Raw genomic sequence first — 20,173 nt, 5'->3', positions numbered from 1 at the left:
TACAGTTTCTTAGTCATGTTATCCATGAAGGCCTCCAAGTATAGCCTTTTTTAGATCTTTTCAGTAGTAAGCCTATAGAGCTTTTGCTGAAATAACATAATCACCAGACATAACAGTTATATAATAGACCATTTCAGCTTAGATAATAAAATGCATCGAAGACTCTATGCCTCATGGTTGAACTGTTACTTAGCTCAACTATAGGTATTGCTATCAGCTCTTTTCAGAATACAGTACAAAAACCCCCAAACATCTGAAAGCTGATCCTTTTTTCCAGTTAGGAGAACTGGTACCTTACATAATTAATTCAGAGTTAACAGCAGTCTAACCTACCACCTGCCACTAGCAATTTCTAACTTTAAACATGTTACTTCTTATGTTATGTTCTCAGTACTACACCCACATTCCCAACAATCAGAACAGCAAAATTAGATCATTACGTATTACTTCATCAACAGTTACTGAATCATGGCACATAAACTAAAAATATGTATGAGAATGGATTGTCTAAACTGACAAGTAACATAAGAAATATATTCAAAAGACAAACTATGAGTTTGTCTGAAGGTTTTTTGGCAGAAATTATTTTTCAAAGATAAATGCACTTCCTAATACACAAGGGTACTTTTGTGCTTTTTGTTGGGCAGGAAAGAAGGTGACTGAGTGGAAAAAGGTCTTCCTTCTCGCTTTTCTGCTAGACAGGAATCTCATCCACTTAACATCTTGCACTAAACTATCTAAATAACATTGTGACTGCCAATCTTAACAGAAATTTATGCAATTCAGAGCTTTGATGTTGGATCAAACTTCATTTAATTGGACAAACTTCATTTAATTATTTCATAAGTGAGAATTTATACCTACTAAACACACCACTAACAATTCAATTTTGAATCAGAAATTTTTTTTTCACAATTTCTTGTAAATTAGTTATTCAAATTATCCCCAGAAATAAACAGTTATTTTCAACAATAATTATACGGATAAAAACACACTCCATAATATTAAAAATCCTAAAATATGTTACCATGTGATATTTACAAAAAGATAGAAAAAAAAATGAAGGCTTTAAAAAATATCTTTCTTCAAATAGACTTGACTTTTTTTTCTGTCTGTTAGTATTTCTAATGGCAGAAAGGAGACACTAACAAAACCAAACCACACATAAAAACAATAAAGTACAGTTAGATCCTGCATTTTTGTCTTAATATTTTCTGATTCAGTACTGAAAGGTTAGACTTCAGAAGCTTAATACAAATTTTACTGAATGGCAAAATATCTTTGAAATGAACGGAGTTTATAATTAGATTTCCTACCACTGATTTCTGTTACAGCTAAGTCACTGAAGTAGGCCATCAATGGGCAATGAAAAAGGAGCAATGCCATCATATTTTATTTTGGATTATACTATGGTCTACTAAGCCATTCTCTCAGAACAGTATCATCTATCTGTCTATCTATCGATCCATCTATCTATCTATCTATCTATCTATCTATCTATCTATCTATCCATCTATCAAAATGAAATTAAATCTATATGAAATTGATTTGGACTGGAAATCAGAAGCGCTTGCTATGGAATTGGATGACATTCCAGTGCTGCACAGACACTAAGATGATTATCATCAGAGAGAAGACCCTTTTTACCATGGATATGAGGACCAGTGATCCTCAGACAGGCTCCCTTGCCATTTCATGTATGGATATTTCAGTGTCCATGTTATAAGAAACTGGCCAACACATTCAAATGCTAACATGGAATGCTAGAATCATGAAGGCTGGGAAACCTTTAAGATTGATGATCTTAAGACCTTTAAGATCTGAACATGACCTGTCTCTTTCCACTTCAACTAGTCAGAAAAGAAAAATGCCATCAAAACCTTTTTCTGCTCTTCTGTTCACTATGTACCAGGCAGGGTCTGGGAGCAGAGAATTCCCACAAAAGCCCACAGCTGCAGGGAACATCAGTTCAAAGGCTGGTTGGTCCATTCATTAGTCTCTGCCCTCAGACCCTGCTTGCTCCTGAGGACATGAGGCATGGATGTGGTCAGAGAACACTAAAACAGGGCTGTCCTTATGCACATGTAAATTGAGTGAGCCCTGGAGAAAACCCCAGGTATAAAGTGAATTGAGATAACTACTGTACTCTTGGAGATAGGTACTCTGATATTCTTTTGAGCCACAGGCAGCTTGCAGCACGGCCAACATCACTGGCTGGGTTTTAAAAGTACCACAAAAGTTGCAAGTACTGAAAAATGCATGTGTCTGGATAATCTTCCAAGTCTCACATCCTGTAATAAAAAAATATTTTCCTCTCTGTATTTGCACCAATGAGTATTTCAACTCATGCTTTACAAGGAGACGTTATTTGTCATAAAATGAATGATGCAAAATTCCTAGCAATCGATAAAAGATAGATAGTAAATGCAGAGAAAATGCAAGGTAGATTAAAAAAATCCTAAATCTAACATGAATTTAAACCACTGCTACTTTTTTACCTATTGCTTTTTATGTTCTTACCACTTAGTACAGCCCTAGTAAAAATGAAATTTTCACTAATAATTTAGGATCTTTTAAGTAAAATGGCTGACTTAGGAGAAAATGTAAAGGACATTTTGTTTTGATTTGTTATTCTGCTTCTGCCCAGGAATATGTGTCAGCAGCTACATGAATCATTTTTAATTTCGAGGCCTTGAAATTCACTCTGAGGATACCCATCAGAAAGAATGAAAAGAAGAAAAAAATTAAAAATACCATAATGTCGTGGCTGTCATTTGGCAATGACTGTTGTATTATAAATTGAAAATTAATCAAGAAGAAAAAAAATCTTATTAGATTTTGACAGGAACCCTAATGAAGTACTTGATGAATACAGTAGATAACCCACAACAGGGATTTGTGGAGGTTAGGGCATTCCTAAAGTCTTGCCAGGTGGACAAAACTCCTGTGAAGCTAGATTAATCCACTTTCAAATTAAATATATCTACGGGTCTTTCACCTCCAGTATAGTTAGCTGGTCAAGGAAAATAGTCAGTTCCATGTATCTCAGTGTTTGTTTTGGTGGCAATGTGTATCTGACATATAAGTCAGTAACAAATTCCTACACCTGGAGGCCATTCCTATGAGAAATAAGACATTTATAACTCTTCATATCTTTAAAGAACAATACAACTGAAGAGAAACACATGGGTGGTAAATATGTATCACCAGATACCAAAAAGTCACAGACTAAGCAACTATATTAATTTTTTTTTTTTTAGAATGTCATTTTACATCTGCTCTTCTCTGAAAAACAGGAACTCCAGAAACTGATGTTTCAAAATTTATTAAAACTGACAGATGCTGATTTTAGGTATATTTGCTTAATCTCTTTCAGCAGTACAGATTAAAAAAATCCACTTTCAAGATCTTTATTATAGAAAAACTATTATCAAAAAAGAAGATTCTGCCTCAAAAAAAAACAAAACACAAAAACACAGAATGTAAAAGAATTATGAATACCCAAAACCTATGTAAAGAAACAGTATTTTAAAAACTGTTACACATAAGTCCAATTCATTGGTATTACAAGTGTTTAACATTACATTTTACTCATTCTTAGTTTCCTGAATTAACAGGAAATTAGCTGAAAAAGAAGGTGTCTCAAAATAAATAAATTGGTATGTTGAATACAAAATGGAGAGGTTTTGTACTTTAATGTATGCAAAAATTTTTAAAAATAGTGTCGTGTAACAGTAATCTATCGCTTTTAGAAAAAAATGTTTTTCCAATAAATATTTTATCTTCTTTCATGAATGAGGCACAAATGAGGCTTTTACATTAGTAAATTATAGCTTTATTGTTAATCATTTGCCATGGCAGCAATTACAAAAAATAATTTGAAGATATGTGTTATTGCATTTTTTTAATGTATTGTATTATTTCTAATAGCTCAGCATACATTGCAACTGCTGTTTTACCAGAGCATTTTGAAACTCTTGAAGAATGTAATGCACTACACAAATCTGAGGTCAGAATAAAAAAAATTGAGTACTTAAAATAATATGGTATTTTACATCAATTTTTTTAGAATCAGAAAATGCAATAGTTAATATATATTATCAGGATAATTGAGAATCTCTTGGAGATAATATCACACCTGAAACAAAACTAATCTACTTACTAAATCAGAGGATTATAAGGAAAAATCCAGAAGCACGATTATATAGGAGTGCAAATTTCTGCTAAACAACACAATAAGCTTTGCTTGATTTTCCTAATTTAAATCTGTATTTAAATTTGTATTTTCTTCAAAAGGTTAAAGCAAACCAGATATTTACGATAAAGATGTCCACTTTGAAAATGGAGGATTCCTCTTTAAAACACAGAGGAATATTTAAGAAAATGCAAAGGATTACACAAGTAAACATATGTGTATGTTCTTCCACTGATGCAGTTATTTTTACAGATGTTTAATCCATTTCACTATGAAAGTAACTTTTAATCAGAACTGATTGCAATTGGATTACAACCTAGACTTAAGGAATCCATTCAAGTGAAAGGCTCTACACTGTGTTACCAGCCACTGCCATTTCATGTTGAAGACAAAGAAAACAGAAAAAACCTCATCATAGGAGAGATTTCTGAGGAAGAAACAGCCTTAGCTTCTGAAGTCCCTCATTATATTTTCCTCTTCAATTCAAGTAAAGTGAAGTCTAACTGACATGGTGGTTAGATATATAGGGAATTGTTGCATTTTCTGTTTGAACACTTTTAGATGTAACCTATTGATCCAAAATGTATTTCTTGAAAGAACAGTTTGGGAGAGAATAAAATCTCATTTAATCTACCTGCTTCCCTTAGGATTGCTCCCATGATAGCTATATCTGGTTCTGGGACGTCAAACGGTTTACCAAATTCCAGGCAGGTTTCTACTCTTTCATCTTTCCTAATGTTACAGATGGAATTGAACACTTCCTGGCAAACATCATAGGCATGCTATGAAAATACTATCTAACAGAAATACTGAGAACTAGCTAAGGAAATAATAAGGATGTAATGGCCAGATAAGGAAATAGAAAGAGGATCAGCAACTTTAGAATATTTTAATATTGAATCATGGTCATAAATATAATAAAAAATATCATGCTTTAATCCTGAAGAGTGTGCCAAGAGAAAAATAAGACAAAACTATGTGAAAAGCAAAAAAAAATACTTCCTTAAGGAGCTAAATTATAGACTGCAGACTCACTTCTGAGAGCTTCACTCCTCTGCAACGAGTAGTGAACACAGATTTGCTTCTGCCTTTTCTAGCATGAGAATTTTCAGGGGCTTTATCTAGTGCTTAAAATATTGCATGAGGAATGTACTGACTGCAAATTTGAAAAGCTCTGGGTTTTTGCTGTTTTTTTTTTTTTTTTTTTTGACAGAGGGATGGGTTTTGAAAATGGTTTTTAAAATGTGAAGAAAAACATCCACCTTACAGAATTTTGTTGACAACAGCACTTGCAACACTGTCAGGGCACCAAAGGGGCTGGCAGCTTCTAGAGGCCAGGTGACAGGTGGTCCTAAGATGGTGATGGCAGGGCCTGGCAGCCAGAGCTGGTTCCACCCATAGCCAGGGGCACTGGAGCATCCCCAGTCCTAGGCCTTGACACATCCTTGGGGGCAAGGACCTGGGCACAGGGACAGACCACCTCAGCCAGGCTGACACATGCTGACTAACTATTGGGAAAAAGCCAAACCAAACTCCTAACTTACCATCATTCACAAATCAACTCACAGAATGTAGGTGTAAGCAAAGATAAGTTAAAAAATAATAACAAATAAACAGAATCCTTTACTGGAAATACAGTTACAGAGTCTCAGGAAGTCTGGTTACAGCGTCTCCTAAATTTTAAATTTTAAAATATGATGGCAACTCATAAAGGCAGGTACTAAGATATGAAGTAAATTTACTGCTTACTGTGTTTGATCAGAGCCTATCTTCAGTCTTAAAGCTTAGAGACCAGGGAAAGCCTACTTGTGCTGCTTCTGCTGCTGCTCCTGGTCTTGACATAGTCAACAAGGGAATGAAAACACTGGAGCACATTCAGATCACTGAAGGGAAATGGACTAACTTTATTGCAAGGCTTTGCGCTCCCCATTCGCACAGGCCCTGATGGTGTGAAGGCAGCAAAGTTGAACATTCAAGAGAAGACAAATGCTGTCACACAACTGGCAAATGTTGAATTTCCTGGATAGATCCCAAGTTTCTTGGTGTTTTCCGAAACGATTTTCTTTTTCCCTTTCTCATCAGATACGAACCGAATTGCAACAGTCCCCAAATATCATCTTGGTTGTTATCACTGTATAACTGGTGGAAAAATTGGTTTATATATATTGTACCTCTTTGTTTATGTAGATGGCCAATAGATATGGAAGCTGTGTTAATTTTATAAAGTTTTTGTCCAGTTCTTCTTGGGTAGCATCTCAGCTGGAGATTATTATTTTTGCTGGTTAAGATTTCTTGAGGAGCATTTTCTTTATACATAATCTTTGGCAAATAATTGTCATCGTACTAGTTGCTCTATATGGTTTATCACAAGGCTAGATGTTATCAGACACATTTATTCAAATTGTAACTGAAAATGTATGCATTGCTCTAAGGGATGAGACTGATAGGGAACCAGATACATGCATATTTATTGATCTAATGTAGATTATTCATGAATTCTGAGAGTAGCTATGTTTTTAAATCACAGGATTTCTGAGTATTAAAAAAGAATTAAAAGTATTAATAAAAATTTTGTAAAAGAAAACAGCATCCTCAATCAGTTTTATAATTTTTTTCATATGTCTACCATTACTGGTCTTGTCCACTCTAATGTGAATTACTAAAAAATATCAAAATATGAAAGTATGATAATATGAAAATATGACCTTACTGAAGATTCTTATTGAAGCAATAACATTATTAGCACAATATATCTGGGGGGGGACGGGGGGGGAGCAAACAAAAAAACCACAAAAAAACCTAAAGTAACATAAACCAGAACTGCAAGAAATTAGGGTCTTTAAGAAATATATAACAAGTGTATCATCAATCATAAGCAGGCATTTTAACATTGTTAAACCAGTAGATAACAGCCCCTGGAATATAATGTCAATGACTATTTCCCTCATTTTCACTGTGACTGAAGTTTCATAGTCACCTTTAACTGCATTTCTAAAATTATTATCCTCAACTATAGCAATATCCATAACAGTTTGTGAAAGGAAAAATTAAGCTGGAAAAGTGAAATGCGGATCAAGAAGGAGAGATAAGCATGAATTAAGGCACCCTTGTGAAGTTCAACTTAATGCCTGGTTCTGTATCTTCATTTCAGTTTTGTAAACCAAAATTTTAAGGATGTGTGTGAGGACATTTTTTTCAATGCCTTGGTGATTCATTTTTCTAGAGCTAGAGATGTAAATAATAACCCCTTGTCTAGAAAAAGGACACCTGTTAGCTGAATTAAAGCCAATAAAGTCACCGCTTTATTTCACAACAATAAAGACTGATTTGTAAAAGCATTGTCAACATGTAGACTGGTCCTTTGGGGCAGAGCCTTTAAACAGTCTAGTACATTAATCTTCTGGGTCAATGTCCTGGTTCTCACCCCATTTGAGCTAAAAATTACAGTAATGTATTACTTGCTTTAGGGTGAAATCTTATTCACTCCCTTTCCCTAAAGTTAAGCACATTTTATCACACATGTAATTTTCATACTTTGTTTGGATGAATAAGCCTTCCTTGTTAAAAAACAGAGAACTTCAATTATTGGTTCATATCTCTCTCATGTAAAGGTCAAAGACACTGAGATAAACATGTACTTATAAAAATAATGCTACTCTAGAAAAACAGACATCTTACAGGCACTTGCAATGTAATGCTTTCTTCATATCAAGATCTTTTTTAGATCAAGATCTAACTTTTCTAATATAGACAGCATGGAGTTTGAGATGTTTAAAATAGCACAAACTCCTTACAGCCCTTACCTCTGAAAAGATGTGACTGTCTAGAAGTATGAAAAGCCAAGCTTAGCAAACATTAAGATTAGGAACATTTTCCGATGTCTAATAGAAATTAAAAGCAGAGTTTGAACAGAGAGCAATTTTATATCTAAGAGAAAGACTGCAAAGGATGTGGCAACATAATCTATCCTACTTGATCACATATGTCTCACTGCTTTCAGTTCAGGACTTCCAGTCTGCTAACATAAATCAAAACAGTGCTTCACCTGTGTACTGGTCCTAATTGGGATAGGTAATTTCCCCCATAGCAGCTCATGCTGTTTTGTATTTGTGACACAAATAGTGCTGATAGTGCAGGGATGTTTTAGCCTTGTGCTTACAGCAACAACAACATTCTTCTTCTCTCATCATTCCACCACTGAGAAGGCTGGGGGTGCACAAAGAACTTGGAAAGGGCACAGCTGGAAGAGCTGACCCAAGGGACATCCCGTATCACATGAAACCACAACAAAAGGGCACTCAGAGTTATGGCATTTGTTGTCCCTGGTCACTGTAATGTGTGGTGGAGCTTTGCTTTCCTGGGGAGATCTGAACAATTGTCTGCCCATGGGAAGTGGTGAATTAATTCCTTGATATTCTTTGTTTATGTACATGACTTTTACCTTCCCTGTTAAAATGTCTTTATCTCACTTGTATCACTCCTGCTCTCTCCCCCATTGCATTGTGTAGACAGCGAGTAAGAGGCTGTGTGTGGCTGAGCTGTCTACTAGGCTCAGACAAATTAAGACATCATTATGTTTTAAGTGGAAAAATATGTGTATTTAACAGATGAAAGGTTAAAAATATATACATATATAAATAAAAGCATGTCTACCATCAAAAGGAACACAGTTCAGTAGTTCTGGTTAGGAAGCCAAGATGATATTATAATCTGGGAACTTGTCAATTGCCAATTAAGGGTGCTTGGTTTTTTTCTTGGTTTTTTTTTTTTTTTTTTTTTTTTTTTTGTTGTTGTTGTTTCTTTTATGGAGGGGGGGCAGTTGTCAAGAGTTTTTTTTTTTTATTTGAGAACAACTTGTGGCTGAAGGGCAGCAAAGATTTTCCACAGTAGTTGTTCATACTACCAGATGGGGAAGAATAACAAGCACAGAAACAAACAAGGGAGGAAAACCCAAGGAATTGTTTCCTTCCTACTTCTGAACTCAATCTCCAAAATACATGGTTCATCTCATAGGAGAAGAAAAACAAGGTTAAAACATCAGGCAATCTTTTTTCCCCAGCTTGTCTGCCTCCTATGTCTGTCCTTATTAATGATGTGGTGTATGCTGGGAAAGTGTTGGTAGGTATCATGCAAAAAAAAAAAATAGTGTCAGAACACTGTTCCTGATGAGTGACCAATCCATCTTGTTCCCTGCAAAGCCTGCTCCAGCATGTACACCACAAAGTTTCCTGCAGGTGAATGCTGAAAATAAGGATACATAAAATGGGTGATGTACCAGCAGATATCAGTTACCCTAAGAGAAACTGAGCTAGGAAGAACAGAATATTTGGCCCCTCTTCTTTGTACACTTTTGATTAGGAAGGACTTTCCATAAAAAATGGAAAAACAAGGTCTAAGCAACAAGGTTTTTAGTTGTATCAATGCCCTCATAAAGTCTCTAACTGTTCCAGAATTGAATCCCTAGAAATCAAGAAGAAACAGTAGATTCTTCTGCCTGTCTGATGACCAGAGTTATTCTTTTAATTACTCTTGGGAAAACTGGAAGAGTATATCAATATTTTGAACACAAAAGAAAACTGTGAGTATTAAGTCCATTGTTCCAAAATGTTGGGTTTTTTTAAAGTGTCAAAACTGTAGGTGTAGAAAAATCCAATATTTACTTAAAATTGAAAGCAAAAGACATTACAATATTTACTCTTAACTGAGAGCTGACAGATGACACTCTCAAACAAGTGTTCATGACAATATTTTTAGATGAAGCACATATTTCTGTTCCTTCAGGAATGGAGGAGTACACTGTACAGTACCTGGTGGAATTAGAAAAACAAGGTAACACTCTTTCAAATTTTGAGCTTGAATTTCTAGTGATCTTCTTGTCAGTGAAGTGTAGACATTGGTAAAAGGTCTATACTAGAGATGTAATTTCTGTTAGAACATTTCAGATATACGTTGAGGGAAATAAAACATATGAAAACCTGAATATGAAATACAGTTCTTAGAACTTCAAGATAAAATTTCAGTACCCATACACAAAATCAAGTTATTTTAATTCTACACACATTTAGAAAAATGTATCACTCATTAAAATGACTTAATTTTTCAAACTGATTCTTCACTATGACCACCCCTTGATACTGAGTAGAAACCAGTCATATATAATTAAATTGGAGTTTACAGCAGTAGCTATATAGATGTATTCTGCAATGCAAACACATGGAAAATTCTGAAGTTTCATTAGAGATATTTCCTTATCTAGCTCAAGCAGAATGTGTCATAAGCAAAATTTTATACTTGACAACCCTTTTGGTGAAGAAATTTTCCCTAATATCCAACCTAAACCTTGCCTGGCTATTTTGTGGCTATTTTCTCTGGCCCTATGACTTGTTATGTGTGAGGAGAGACAGACCTCCACCTTGCTATATTCTACCTCCTTTCAGGCTGCTTTAGAGAACAATAAGGTTTCTTCTGAGTGTCCTTCTCTCCAGACAGGACAACATAATTTCCCTCAGCTGTTCCTCATAAGACTTGTGTACCAGACCCTTCTCCTGCTTCATTGTCCTTTACACACATGGTATCCAATTACAGTTTAGAAGTCCGTGTGGAAAAACTGTGATAGAAGAACTTAGGTTCACTTTAAGACTACTACAGGAACCTGGAAACTATCTGCGATGTCTTAGTCATGGATTTTCAGGGTTGTCATAAGGTATTCCTTCATAGAAGAAGCATTCAATTTATGCAAGATACTGTTATAGCACTGCAAGGTCATTTAAATAATATTGGAGCCTCTGAGCAGAAAGCAGATAGCTAAACACACTTCATTTTCATATTCACTTAGCAGTCCAATTGGGACTAAACTGCAGTTCAGCAGGGAATGACTAACCCCAGTAAGCATGCTCATTTGCAGCAGATGTCACCAGGAAAGATATTTCAACTAAAAAGTAAGAATTCTCAATAGCAAAAATATGAATGCTTGCTCAAGAAAGTAGCAGAAATTGATTTCTGAAATTATTTTCTTAATTGATATGATTTTCTATGTATGCAGGGACATATGGTCATGGAATATCTTATCATTATTTCAATTAGAACAGTGGATTCTTATCTGGAATACCATGACAGGCTGTTCCACTAAAGATGAAAAGCGTGCTCTTCTTTTTTGAACTGAAAAGTTTATTTGATTTATCTTTATATCAATATACATTTTATTGTCTATTTTAAGGAGATGCAGCAGGCCTTAATTCATTAATATAATAATTATTATCTCATCAATAAAATAATTTATTTTAATAGATTAATTACTTAATAATATTTTAAAATATTTGTGCTTATTTAGTGGTATTAAACTTCTGTATAACTTGATAAACAATATATTTTTCTTATTTTACAGCGTACACATGTAACCTTAAAATTGCACTGTCATTATTATAATGCCACAAAATCTGTCATTCCCATATGAACTTTTAAAAATGTATAAGAATAGTTACAGATGTGGACAAAAGTCTCAGACTTCCAGCGGGGTAATTGGTGTTTATGAGGCTCATCTGTATGTTTGGGAACATCTATTCAGCCACTGGATATGTTTATTTGCCATTTATTGTTCTCTCAATCAGGAATCAAACTAGATAATCAGTGAATAAGTAATTTCTGATAGGGATCCTTGAAGCTATTGTTGATATCTTGTGAAGACAGAAAGCAGAAGGAGATTGATACTTGTCACACACTTCATGATTAGCATGGACTAATTTGCAGTAGTATTCTTTGATAAATAGAAATACATATTTCTTTACTATTCAGTATCCTAAAGTAAAAAACAAAATGAAACAAACCAAACAAACACCCCCGACCCCCCCCCAAAAAAACCAACAAAACAAAAAACCCACCAAACAGGTGGTGGTGGGGGGATGTATACGTGAAAAGGTGGGAATAGGAACAGGGAGAACCTCAAGTATCTGAACAAATTATTTGCTCAACTGTTCACTATGAACTCCACTTTTTGTTTATTTTCTAATACAGAAAAGTTAATAATATTTTAAAAATATAAGTATTTCATGTTTTCTGGAGTTCCCTGAATATTTTTTTCTTTAAGAAAATGTACAATCTGATATGCATAATCTTTGAAAATACACATAAGACCTAGACATTGACTCCTTCCCTTTCTTTTGCCAGCATTCTTAGTACATTCTAATTTATAAAATTTCAGCAGAGTATTTTTCTGCAGTTGGGGAGGAAAACAAATAGTAATCAGTAGAGGCTATTGGACGTAATTATTAATTACATAATTAGTTACTATTACACTCCACAGCTAATTACCTAAAGTAATTAATAAACACAAATACAGAGTAATTCATAGAAAGATGTTCAATATCAAAGGATTTTGGAAGTCTTAAAACTTTAGGTTATTCATGGAAAATAGTTTTGACATTCACAGCCAAAATTACATATTTGCAGCAAATTTCTATTCAAAGAATTCACAATTTTTCCCCAGGGGAAAACAAAACAAAACAGAGGTCCTAGAGCCAGTCAACTGATAAACTAGATAGTTGGTAGCCTTATGAGATGAGGTTGCTGTACCTCTCTATTTTTAATCCATTATTTAGGAGCAATGTGAGGTCAAGCAGTATTCCCACAAGGCACATACACAGATTCAACACGCAACGGGTGACACACAAACAGGACGGCTCAGCACTCAAACAAAAACAGCACAAACTAGTTCTCCAGAAGGAAGGATGATTTCTATTTGGAAATATGCTCACAAACTCAGCATGGATTGCTCCTCTAACTTGCTGTACTTGGTCTAGCCAAGTAGACTTTGCACTTGGTGCCATCTGAACTTTTAACTTTGGGGCCTGCAGTTCCAGGTACAGATGCCCCTTTTATCCTGGACATAGTCACAGATCTCCTCTCTACCCAGCACTCTTATTGATTCCCCACAGCCTTACACACTGAGTACATCCAGTAACAGTACCTGGACCCTCAGCTGGGCCCTCAGATCCCAATGCCATCCAGCTGGCTCCAGGCTGCCTGGCTCCCAGGTCTGTCCTTGACTCGTGTACAGAGATACACAGCTATACAAACAGGGCTCTCAAAACACATACCATCCAGTTGCTCCACACTGGTCTTGGCTTCTCTGACAGCTGACTCCTGAGCTTTCTGGTCTGGACTTTTGGCCGAATGGATATCCATCACCCAAACCACTCATCCTGCTCGCTGGCTATCGCAGCCTGAGACCCTGTAGTAACACCATACTGGCATAGACACCCGTGTAATACACACACAGTTTGCATTTTCCGGTGTGCTGGCACCACACACAGACCCCTTTGACTCATTCTGCTCCAGCTGCTAGAACTTAAATCTCCATGCACACATGCACAGAAGAGAGATAACTTTTCCTCAGGAAATGGAGTTAGAAATGGAGCATAACAAAACACAGAACAGACTGCTGATCCAGGACAGGGCATGGCCAGATATTAGTGCTGAGCAAAGCCTGTTTGCTTGTGTCTGCACCCTTTTGTCCTCTTACCTCTCCATTTTCTCCTTCTTTTCTCTCCCTGCTCCATCTCAATCGTCTCTCTCACTGCCTATGGTCCTCCCTCTAGATATCCAAGAATAAGTCTACATGATCCCATGTTCACAATCCCATTCTTATCTGCATCTCATAATGTGCCCCATAACCCTGTAGGCAGTAGCTTTCTCAGTCTGAAGGGTGATCAAGGCATGTCTCCTTTTGATTTCTCATGATGGGTTTCAGCCCTGGCCCATAGGGCTGAGGCTGTCCTGAGTCAACCTTACGAGGAGCTCAGGCTCCATTCTGTTTAGGACAGGGGGTTTTACTCTCCCTGCGCTGCACCTCTGTCTCACTTTGAATATGTGAAGAGCCTTTTATCAGATAAGTTGAAAAAGCTGTTCCTCTGCCAAGAACACACTTTTTTTCTTACTTCAGAGTTTGCAATTTGGTGCTCTTCCCTTTTTATACCTCAAATATATGAATTCTATAGCCTTATTCTATAATCTTATTTAAACTATTCTAATCTAAGCTTCTAAAAATCCATAACTTTAAAGTCTTCAGATAATAAGTTGGAGGTGTATAGACAAGTATAGACAGTATTAAGCTAGAAGTAGTAGACTTTTGAAGATGAGTATTCACACTAGAGCTTGATATCTGTTTCTGACAGCTTCAAGAAACTTTACTGATCATGATACAAGATCTTTAGGCTTCATAAACAGCATTCAGTCATGAATTTTGGGACCTTTCTCTTTCCCTTTTCCCTCTTTTGGACCTTCTTTGATGTAAATGAAGCTTGTGCATTTAAGCGTAAATTCAGAGGACTTCCAGATAAAGTATAGTGAAGCTGGAATTGAACAATTGTGGTATTAAGAAAAGTAGGTCACAGATATACGTGCACATTCAGAGAGTGATGCTTTAAAAAATGAGTCTAAAACCCAAAAATCCAAAGTGAAATTCCATAGTGAAAAATTAAATTTCTTCAAGACTTTCCCATCTTTTCCAGTATTCTTCTTCCCATTTTATCATGCCACATTAAATTGTTATTCTACAATTATAAAAAGTCAACTTATAAAAGCAAAAAGTTTTTTCTGTTTTTTCAGTGTTGCACTCATTACCTCATTTTCACATTTTTATAGACTATGGTATCAGAATAATTTTCATTTCTAGATATATAACAAAAAGATTTTAAGTTCATAAAGTGTTATTAAATCCCTATCAAAGCCTACAGCTTGAGGAGTGAAAATACATTACCATCTGTTGTTTCATTACAACAATACTATTTCTTGTGTTAGAGACTTAATACAGAGAATATCCATTATGATTCTTCACTGATTGAATAGCAACTCCAGACTACAAGTTCTACACCACAATAAAAAAAAAAAATGCAGCCTATTGCCTCAGAGTGACTAAACAGGTTTAGAAATATGAACCAGAGTTTTATTTCTAAGTATCATAAGGGCAAGGGGAGTGTGAGGATTGTATCACTGATTTTCTATTCTAGTCCTTTCTAACATGAGCTCACAAATTTATAGAACATTTTAGGCTGAGACAGACCTTCCTCAAAGCAACACTAACCTCAAAGCTCTCTGAGATGGCACAGACACACTTCTCTTGTAATGAAACCAGGGTACACCTCCAAGTGCCACAGAGAGCAATGTACACAAACCAAGAAACTTAAATGCAAAAATCTTAAAATGAAAACTATTTACACTATACTTATTTCACTTCATCATATTTAAAAAGTCATTATTATTCCCTACATTTAATCAGGGAAAAATACACTGTTCAGGGTATTTTATTTCCCCCCTTCAGTATTAAAGCTTTGATATAGACAGGGAAAAAGAGTTTAAAAAATTATATAAAATATACTTTCTTAAATTATATTTAACATATGCTGAGGACCTCAAATGCACACTGAAATTGTATAATCATGTTAATATCATTACCATAATAATACTCTTCAAAAAATCACAGACTAATAGCAACTCCCATCCTCAAAAGAGATTTCTCCTCTCTTTAAATAAAACAGTTTGGATACATTATACATTACTAACACTTTATGGAAAGAAAAACAAAAAGGGATAATGCATAGAGTTTAAGCATAAATATTTCAGTTCATTCTACTTCTCAAATCATAGAATGAATTTCCAGTTAAATAGCAATCCTGTAGGTTTATAAAAACACAAATTATAACAATTTATTTTGGTGTATGTGTTGAAGCACACATCCAATAATCCTCCCAAGCCTATCCTTCAGGCAAAACAAAGCACTGAAAATCATAATGTGTTAGGCACCCTTGAGTCCCTTTCTAAACAGAGGCTTGAAAAGATGAAAGAATGCTATTCCAGTTTGGCTGAATGGTTCACAACATGACATGATGTAGAATTAATTCTGTACACAGCAGGCTCATTTTAGTGCTCAGCAAAACATAGCAACTTATAAATTTCATAGTGCTAAAGCAAGAAGTAGCCTAAAAAACCAAAAAATAAAACAAAGTCCTCATATCTGCATTGCGTACATTTGAGTTTCACTTACCAGATTTAATTAACTGCAACATATTAGCTAAATCATATCAACAGAAATATAAAATACACACCTGTTTTGGGGTCAACAGAGAAATATGGCTGTCCCTGAAGAATACTGTACACTACTCTGGCACTGTTTCCATATGTGGGGTCATCTGCATCTGTGGCTGTCACCTGTAGAACAGATGTACCTGTATATACAGGAAAATAAGCGTTAACTTGCAATAAATAAAATTTTCTGACAAATATTTTAAAATACATTTAAAAACCCTCTAAAACTTCTAAAACTTAGATATTAATAACATTTTCTCTATCTGTTATCATCCTATCATTTTTAAGGAAAAATAGCTATTTAAATTTGAAAAAATATTATCTTTATATATGTATTTGTTAATTGATTACATACATGGAAACTTCAACAGAAACTACAGAGATATAAATAGAAATAGGAACTACATGGCATGCATATTTATGTATGTTCACACACGTAGATCCCAAACTTGGATATGGACTTCTAAATAACACAGATTTATGGACTTCAGAATTATCCTCATCCACAATGCAAATTAAAGAAGTATTTAAAATAACTTGTATAAATGCCCCCAAATGAATAAAAGTTGCCAAATGAATAAAAAAAATCTAGACATTGGAAGGCATCAAATATCTGGAAATGAAATAATTACTAGAATCATGTTGGGGATGCAAATTAGAAAGATGAGTTCAAAAGACAACTTTTTTTTATGCTAGTAAATAAAAAACACTAGAAGAATAAAATCACAGTTTCTAGCATGCCACTAGGTGGAATAAATTATAAGCAACCCTTTTGAGAAAAATAAAATGCGTAAGTACTGCACAGATAGAATGGAGACAAGTAATTTTTTTGTTTTAGTGTGTTTTTCAAGGCATGTAATGACGGATCTTTACTATATCATTGTCAAAAACTTCCCATAAGAAATCAGTAAATGTAAAATTGTGAGTTAATAAAGGCTCAGGCTTCATTCTATTTATTTGTCTTTATGCAGACACAGCTTTCTACAGGCTCCTTGATCCAGCATTAAAATACCATAATAATAACAGAACCAGCTGCTCTCACATAACTCTGCATCAGATTCTCATATAAATTAACCACTGAGGTATCACACTCTGGGGTGTTCAATTTCACATTTAGTGGAGAGGAGAAGTATGTTTTTCAATTGAAACCCTTGATCTCCTTCACTTGTTGCACTTTGATTTGCCTTATAGAACTGTTTCAGAGCATGCTAACTAGATTTCTTCAGATGCAGCTAAACCATGAGCTGTGCTTTAGCAGCACATCTGATTTATTCTGACTGCTAATAGGCACATAGTCTCAGAGACCAGGCGAGAGCTAATCTAAAATAAGATTTCATAAATACATATGCCATAGACATCTGTTTCTCAGTTTTAGTTATTCAGCTTCTTAGATCAATTCCTATTGCACAGAAACATTTGTTAACGTGCACACAGTGTACACTTGAATTAGAAGTATGTAAAGTAATGGAGTCTCACTTCAGGTCCAGCAAACTAAACATGCAAACCTTTACAGATTTGGTTTCTACTCTCAGAAACGTCATTCATTTGTACCATGCTAACTTGGACACCAAGAGCTGTTGTTCATATCTCTAGTGGAGACTTAGCAAAACTGTGTGCAAATGTGTCTGCATACTTAAATACAGTGTCTTCTGGTCTCTGAAATGCCCAAGTGCATGCAATCCCAGAGATAAATGCATTAACAAACTGAATATAAGGATACCTGGATGACTTTGAAGTTGAATATTGTAATAAAATGTATGTTCATATTTACTCAGATGTTAGTGATGAAAGCAACTAAACCACTGTATTTGTGTTCATGCAGAAAGGTAAACAATTGTGAATTAAAGTTTGTGTATTTTTTCTTAAAATGTTCTAGGAACCAGTTCAGTCCTATTTCTTTGTTATCTAAACACAGAATAAGTGGCCACTTCCAGTTACAGACATTTCCCACTGCTAGTCTATCACAATGAAATGCTGTAATGAGATTATTTCTGCAGTCCAGTTTGCAAATAATTTCTAGTTTGAGAGGAACTTGTACAGTTCAACCTTGTGGAATCACTGCAGGTTAATAAATTAGAGATGCACAATGATTTTATTTTATTTTGCATTTGTGTAAAATGAAAAAAAAAAAAAAAAACAAAAACAAACATTTCCGTTCAATTGGTATAGTCAGTCACCTACCACAGTTTACTCTCCAGAATGCTGGACAACCGATGTACTTTTTGTCTATAGATTTTACTTTTTCCAGTAAAACAGTTACCAACTGTGTGAGTTTCCATTAGCATTTCCCCTCAGAATTATAGGAAATCAAGATATGTCTTGAACTTGATAAATATATATTGGCTATTTCAGAAGAAAAAACCAGAAATACCATAATTTCATAATACTATCCTTCTTTGAAGACTTTCTTCTCTCTCCTTATTTCAAAAGAATCTTAGTATACTTGTAAGACTCATTGATGTGAGAGGAAAAAAAAATACAACCAGTGAAAGGCAGAATCTCTCATAAGCAGCTGACAGGTCATTTTTGCATGAATGGAATGCCACTGTGTCCTAAAATTTGCCACAGTGATTTTCTAATACAACTGTATCTCTTTCAGAAGAAGCACCTGATAATAGCAATTTAGTATTGAATAGTGGCAAAGTGTTCTCTTTCTACCTAAAAGAGCCCTTAGAATACAAATTTTGACTCACCCTCCCACCCTACCTCTCAAAGTCCCATTCAGTGGAATGTAGTATTTCAGAAGCTTAGCTTCTTCACTCACACAAACATGGTCAGCAATTTATAAGATATCCCCATGCTGGCCTTTTGCCCAACTCTTGCCTGATTTGCTGAGCACCGAGGAAAGGCAGCTTGTGAAAGCTGCAGGTTAGAATGCCTTGTAAAAAAAAATGAAAAGAAAAGAAAAAAGAAAAGAAAAGAAAGAAGAAAGAAGAAAGAAGAAAGAAGAAAGAAGAAAGAAGAAAGAAGAAAGAAGAAAGAAGAAAAAGGAAAAAGGAAAAAGAAAGAAAAGAAAAGAAAAGAAAAGAAAAGAAAAGAAAAGAAAAGAAAAGAAAAGAAAAGAAAAGAAAAGAAAAGAAAAGAAAAGAAAAAAGAAAAGAAAAGAAAAGAAAAGAAAAGAAAAGAAAAGAAAAGAAAAGAAAAGAAAAGAAAAGAAAAGAAAAGAAAAGAAAAAAGAAAAGAAAAGAAAAGAAAAGAAAAGAAAAGAAAAGAAAAGAAAAGAAAAGAAAAGAAAAGAAAAGAAAAGAAAAGAAAAGAAAAGAAAAGAAAAGAAAAGAAAAGAGAAAAGAAGAGAAAAGAAAAGAAAGAGGGTACTTTTACCCTCCAACTATTCCTTTCCAAGTTCGCATCATTCAGGCTAGTCTGCACAACAGGCAAATCACAATTCTGGATATATTGTATCATTTAGATGCAGGATCATTTTTCCTGGTTGAGCTAGGTGCAATGAAAGATTTAGATGGAAAATTACATGGTACTCCTCTCTTGCCATTTTAAATGTTAAGAAAACAAACAAACAAACAAAAAACAAAACAAAAAAAAAAGAAGAAAAATTAATCAGATACAAAAAATATGGGCCAAGTTTCTCTGGACACCACAGGAAAAATAAGAACATCAGACCCATACCTTCCATTCTTTCTTTACTAGCTTATTGTGAAAGTTCCTGTCAAGAAAAAATACTCAGTGATGCTATGAAAGAATTTTGTCACTCCACCTAGGCAATAAAAACAGCTTTTTTTTTTCGCCAACTGGAGTATCTGCTTATTCAGAGTACAACTACCACAACTACAATTTCATTTACTTTGCCACTACATTGCAGAAATTACATTTTGGGCTTTCTGTTTTCTTAGTTCATGTTTTATAAAGAGCTGCAAAACATGTCTGTATGCTCTGAACATCACT

The 20,173-nt window shown here is 34.7% G+C and overlaps 1 protein-coding gene across 4 annotated transcripts in view; it reads right to left on the bottom strand.

The window, feature by feature from the left end:
• Positions 1-20,173, bottom strand: part of CDH18 (cadherin 18) — a 156,218-nt gene that overhangs the window by 96,883 nt on the left and 39,162 nt on the right. For 3 of the 4 annotated variants that reach the window (XM_062499513.1, XM_062499428.1, XM_062499608.1), the window contains exon 3: positions 16,294-16,413. The exons of the other annotated variant lie outside the window; for it this stretch is intronic. In XM_062499513.1, the coding sequence (XP_062355497.1) occupies positions 16,294-16,413 (120 nt within the window). The remainder of the gene's footprint in view (positions 1-16,293; positions 16,414-20,173) is intronic. 4 annotated transcript variants of the gene reach the window in all.

The sequence above is a fragment of the Cinclus cinclus genome, chromosome 1 (assembly GCF_963662255.1).
Source record: "Cinclus cinclus chromosome 1, bCinCin1.1, whole genome shotgun sequence".
NCBI lineage: Eukaryota > Metazoa > Chordata > Aves > Passeriformes > Cinclidae > Cinclus > Cinclus cinclus.
The sequence above is the reverse complement of the archived record's forward strand: the minus strand, read 5'-3'. Positions and strand labels throughout refer to the sequence as shown.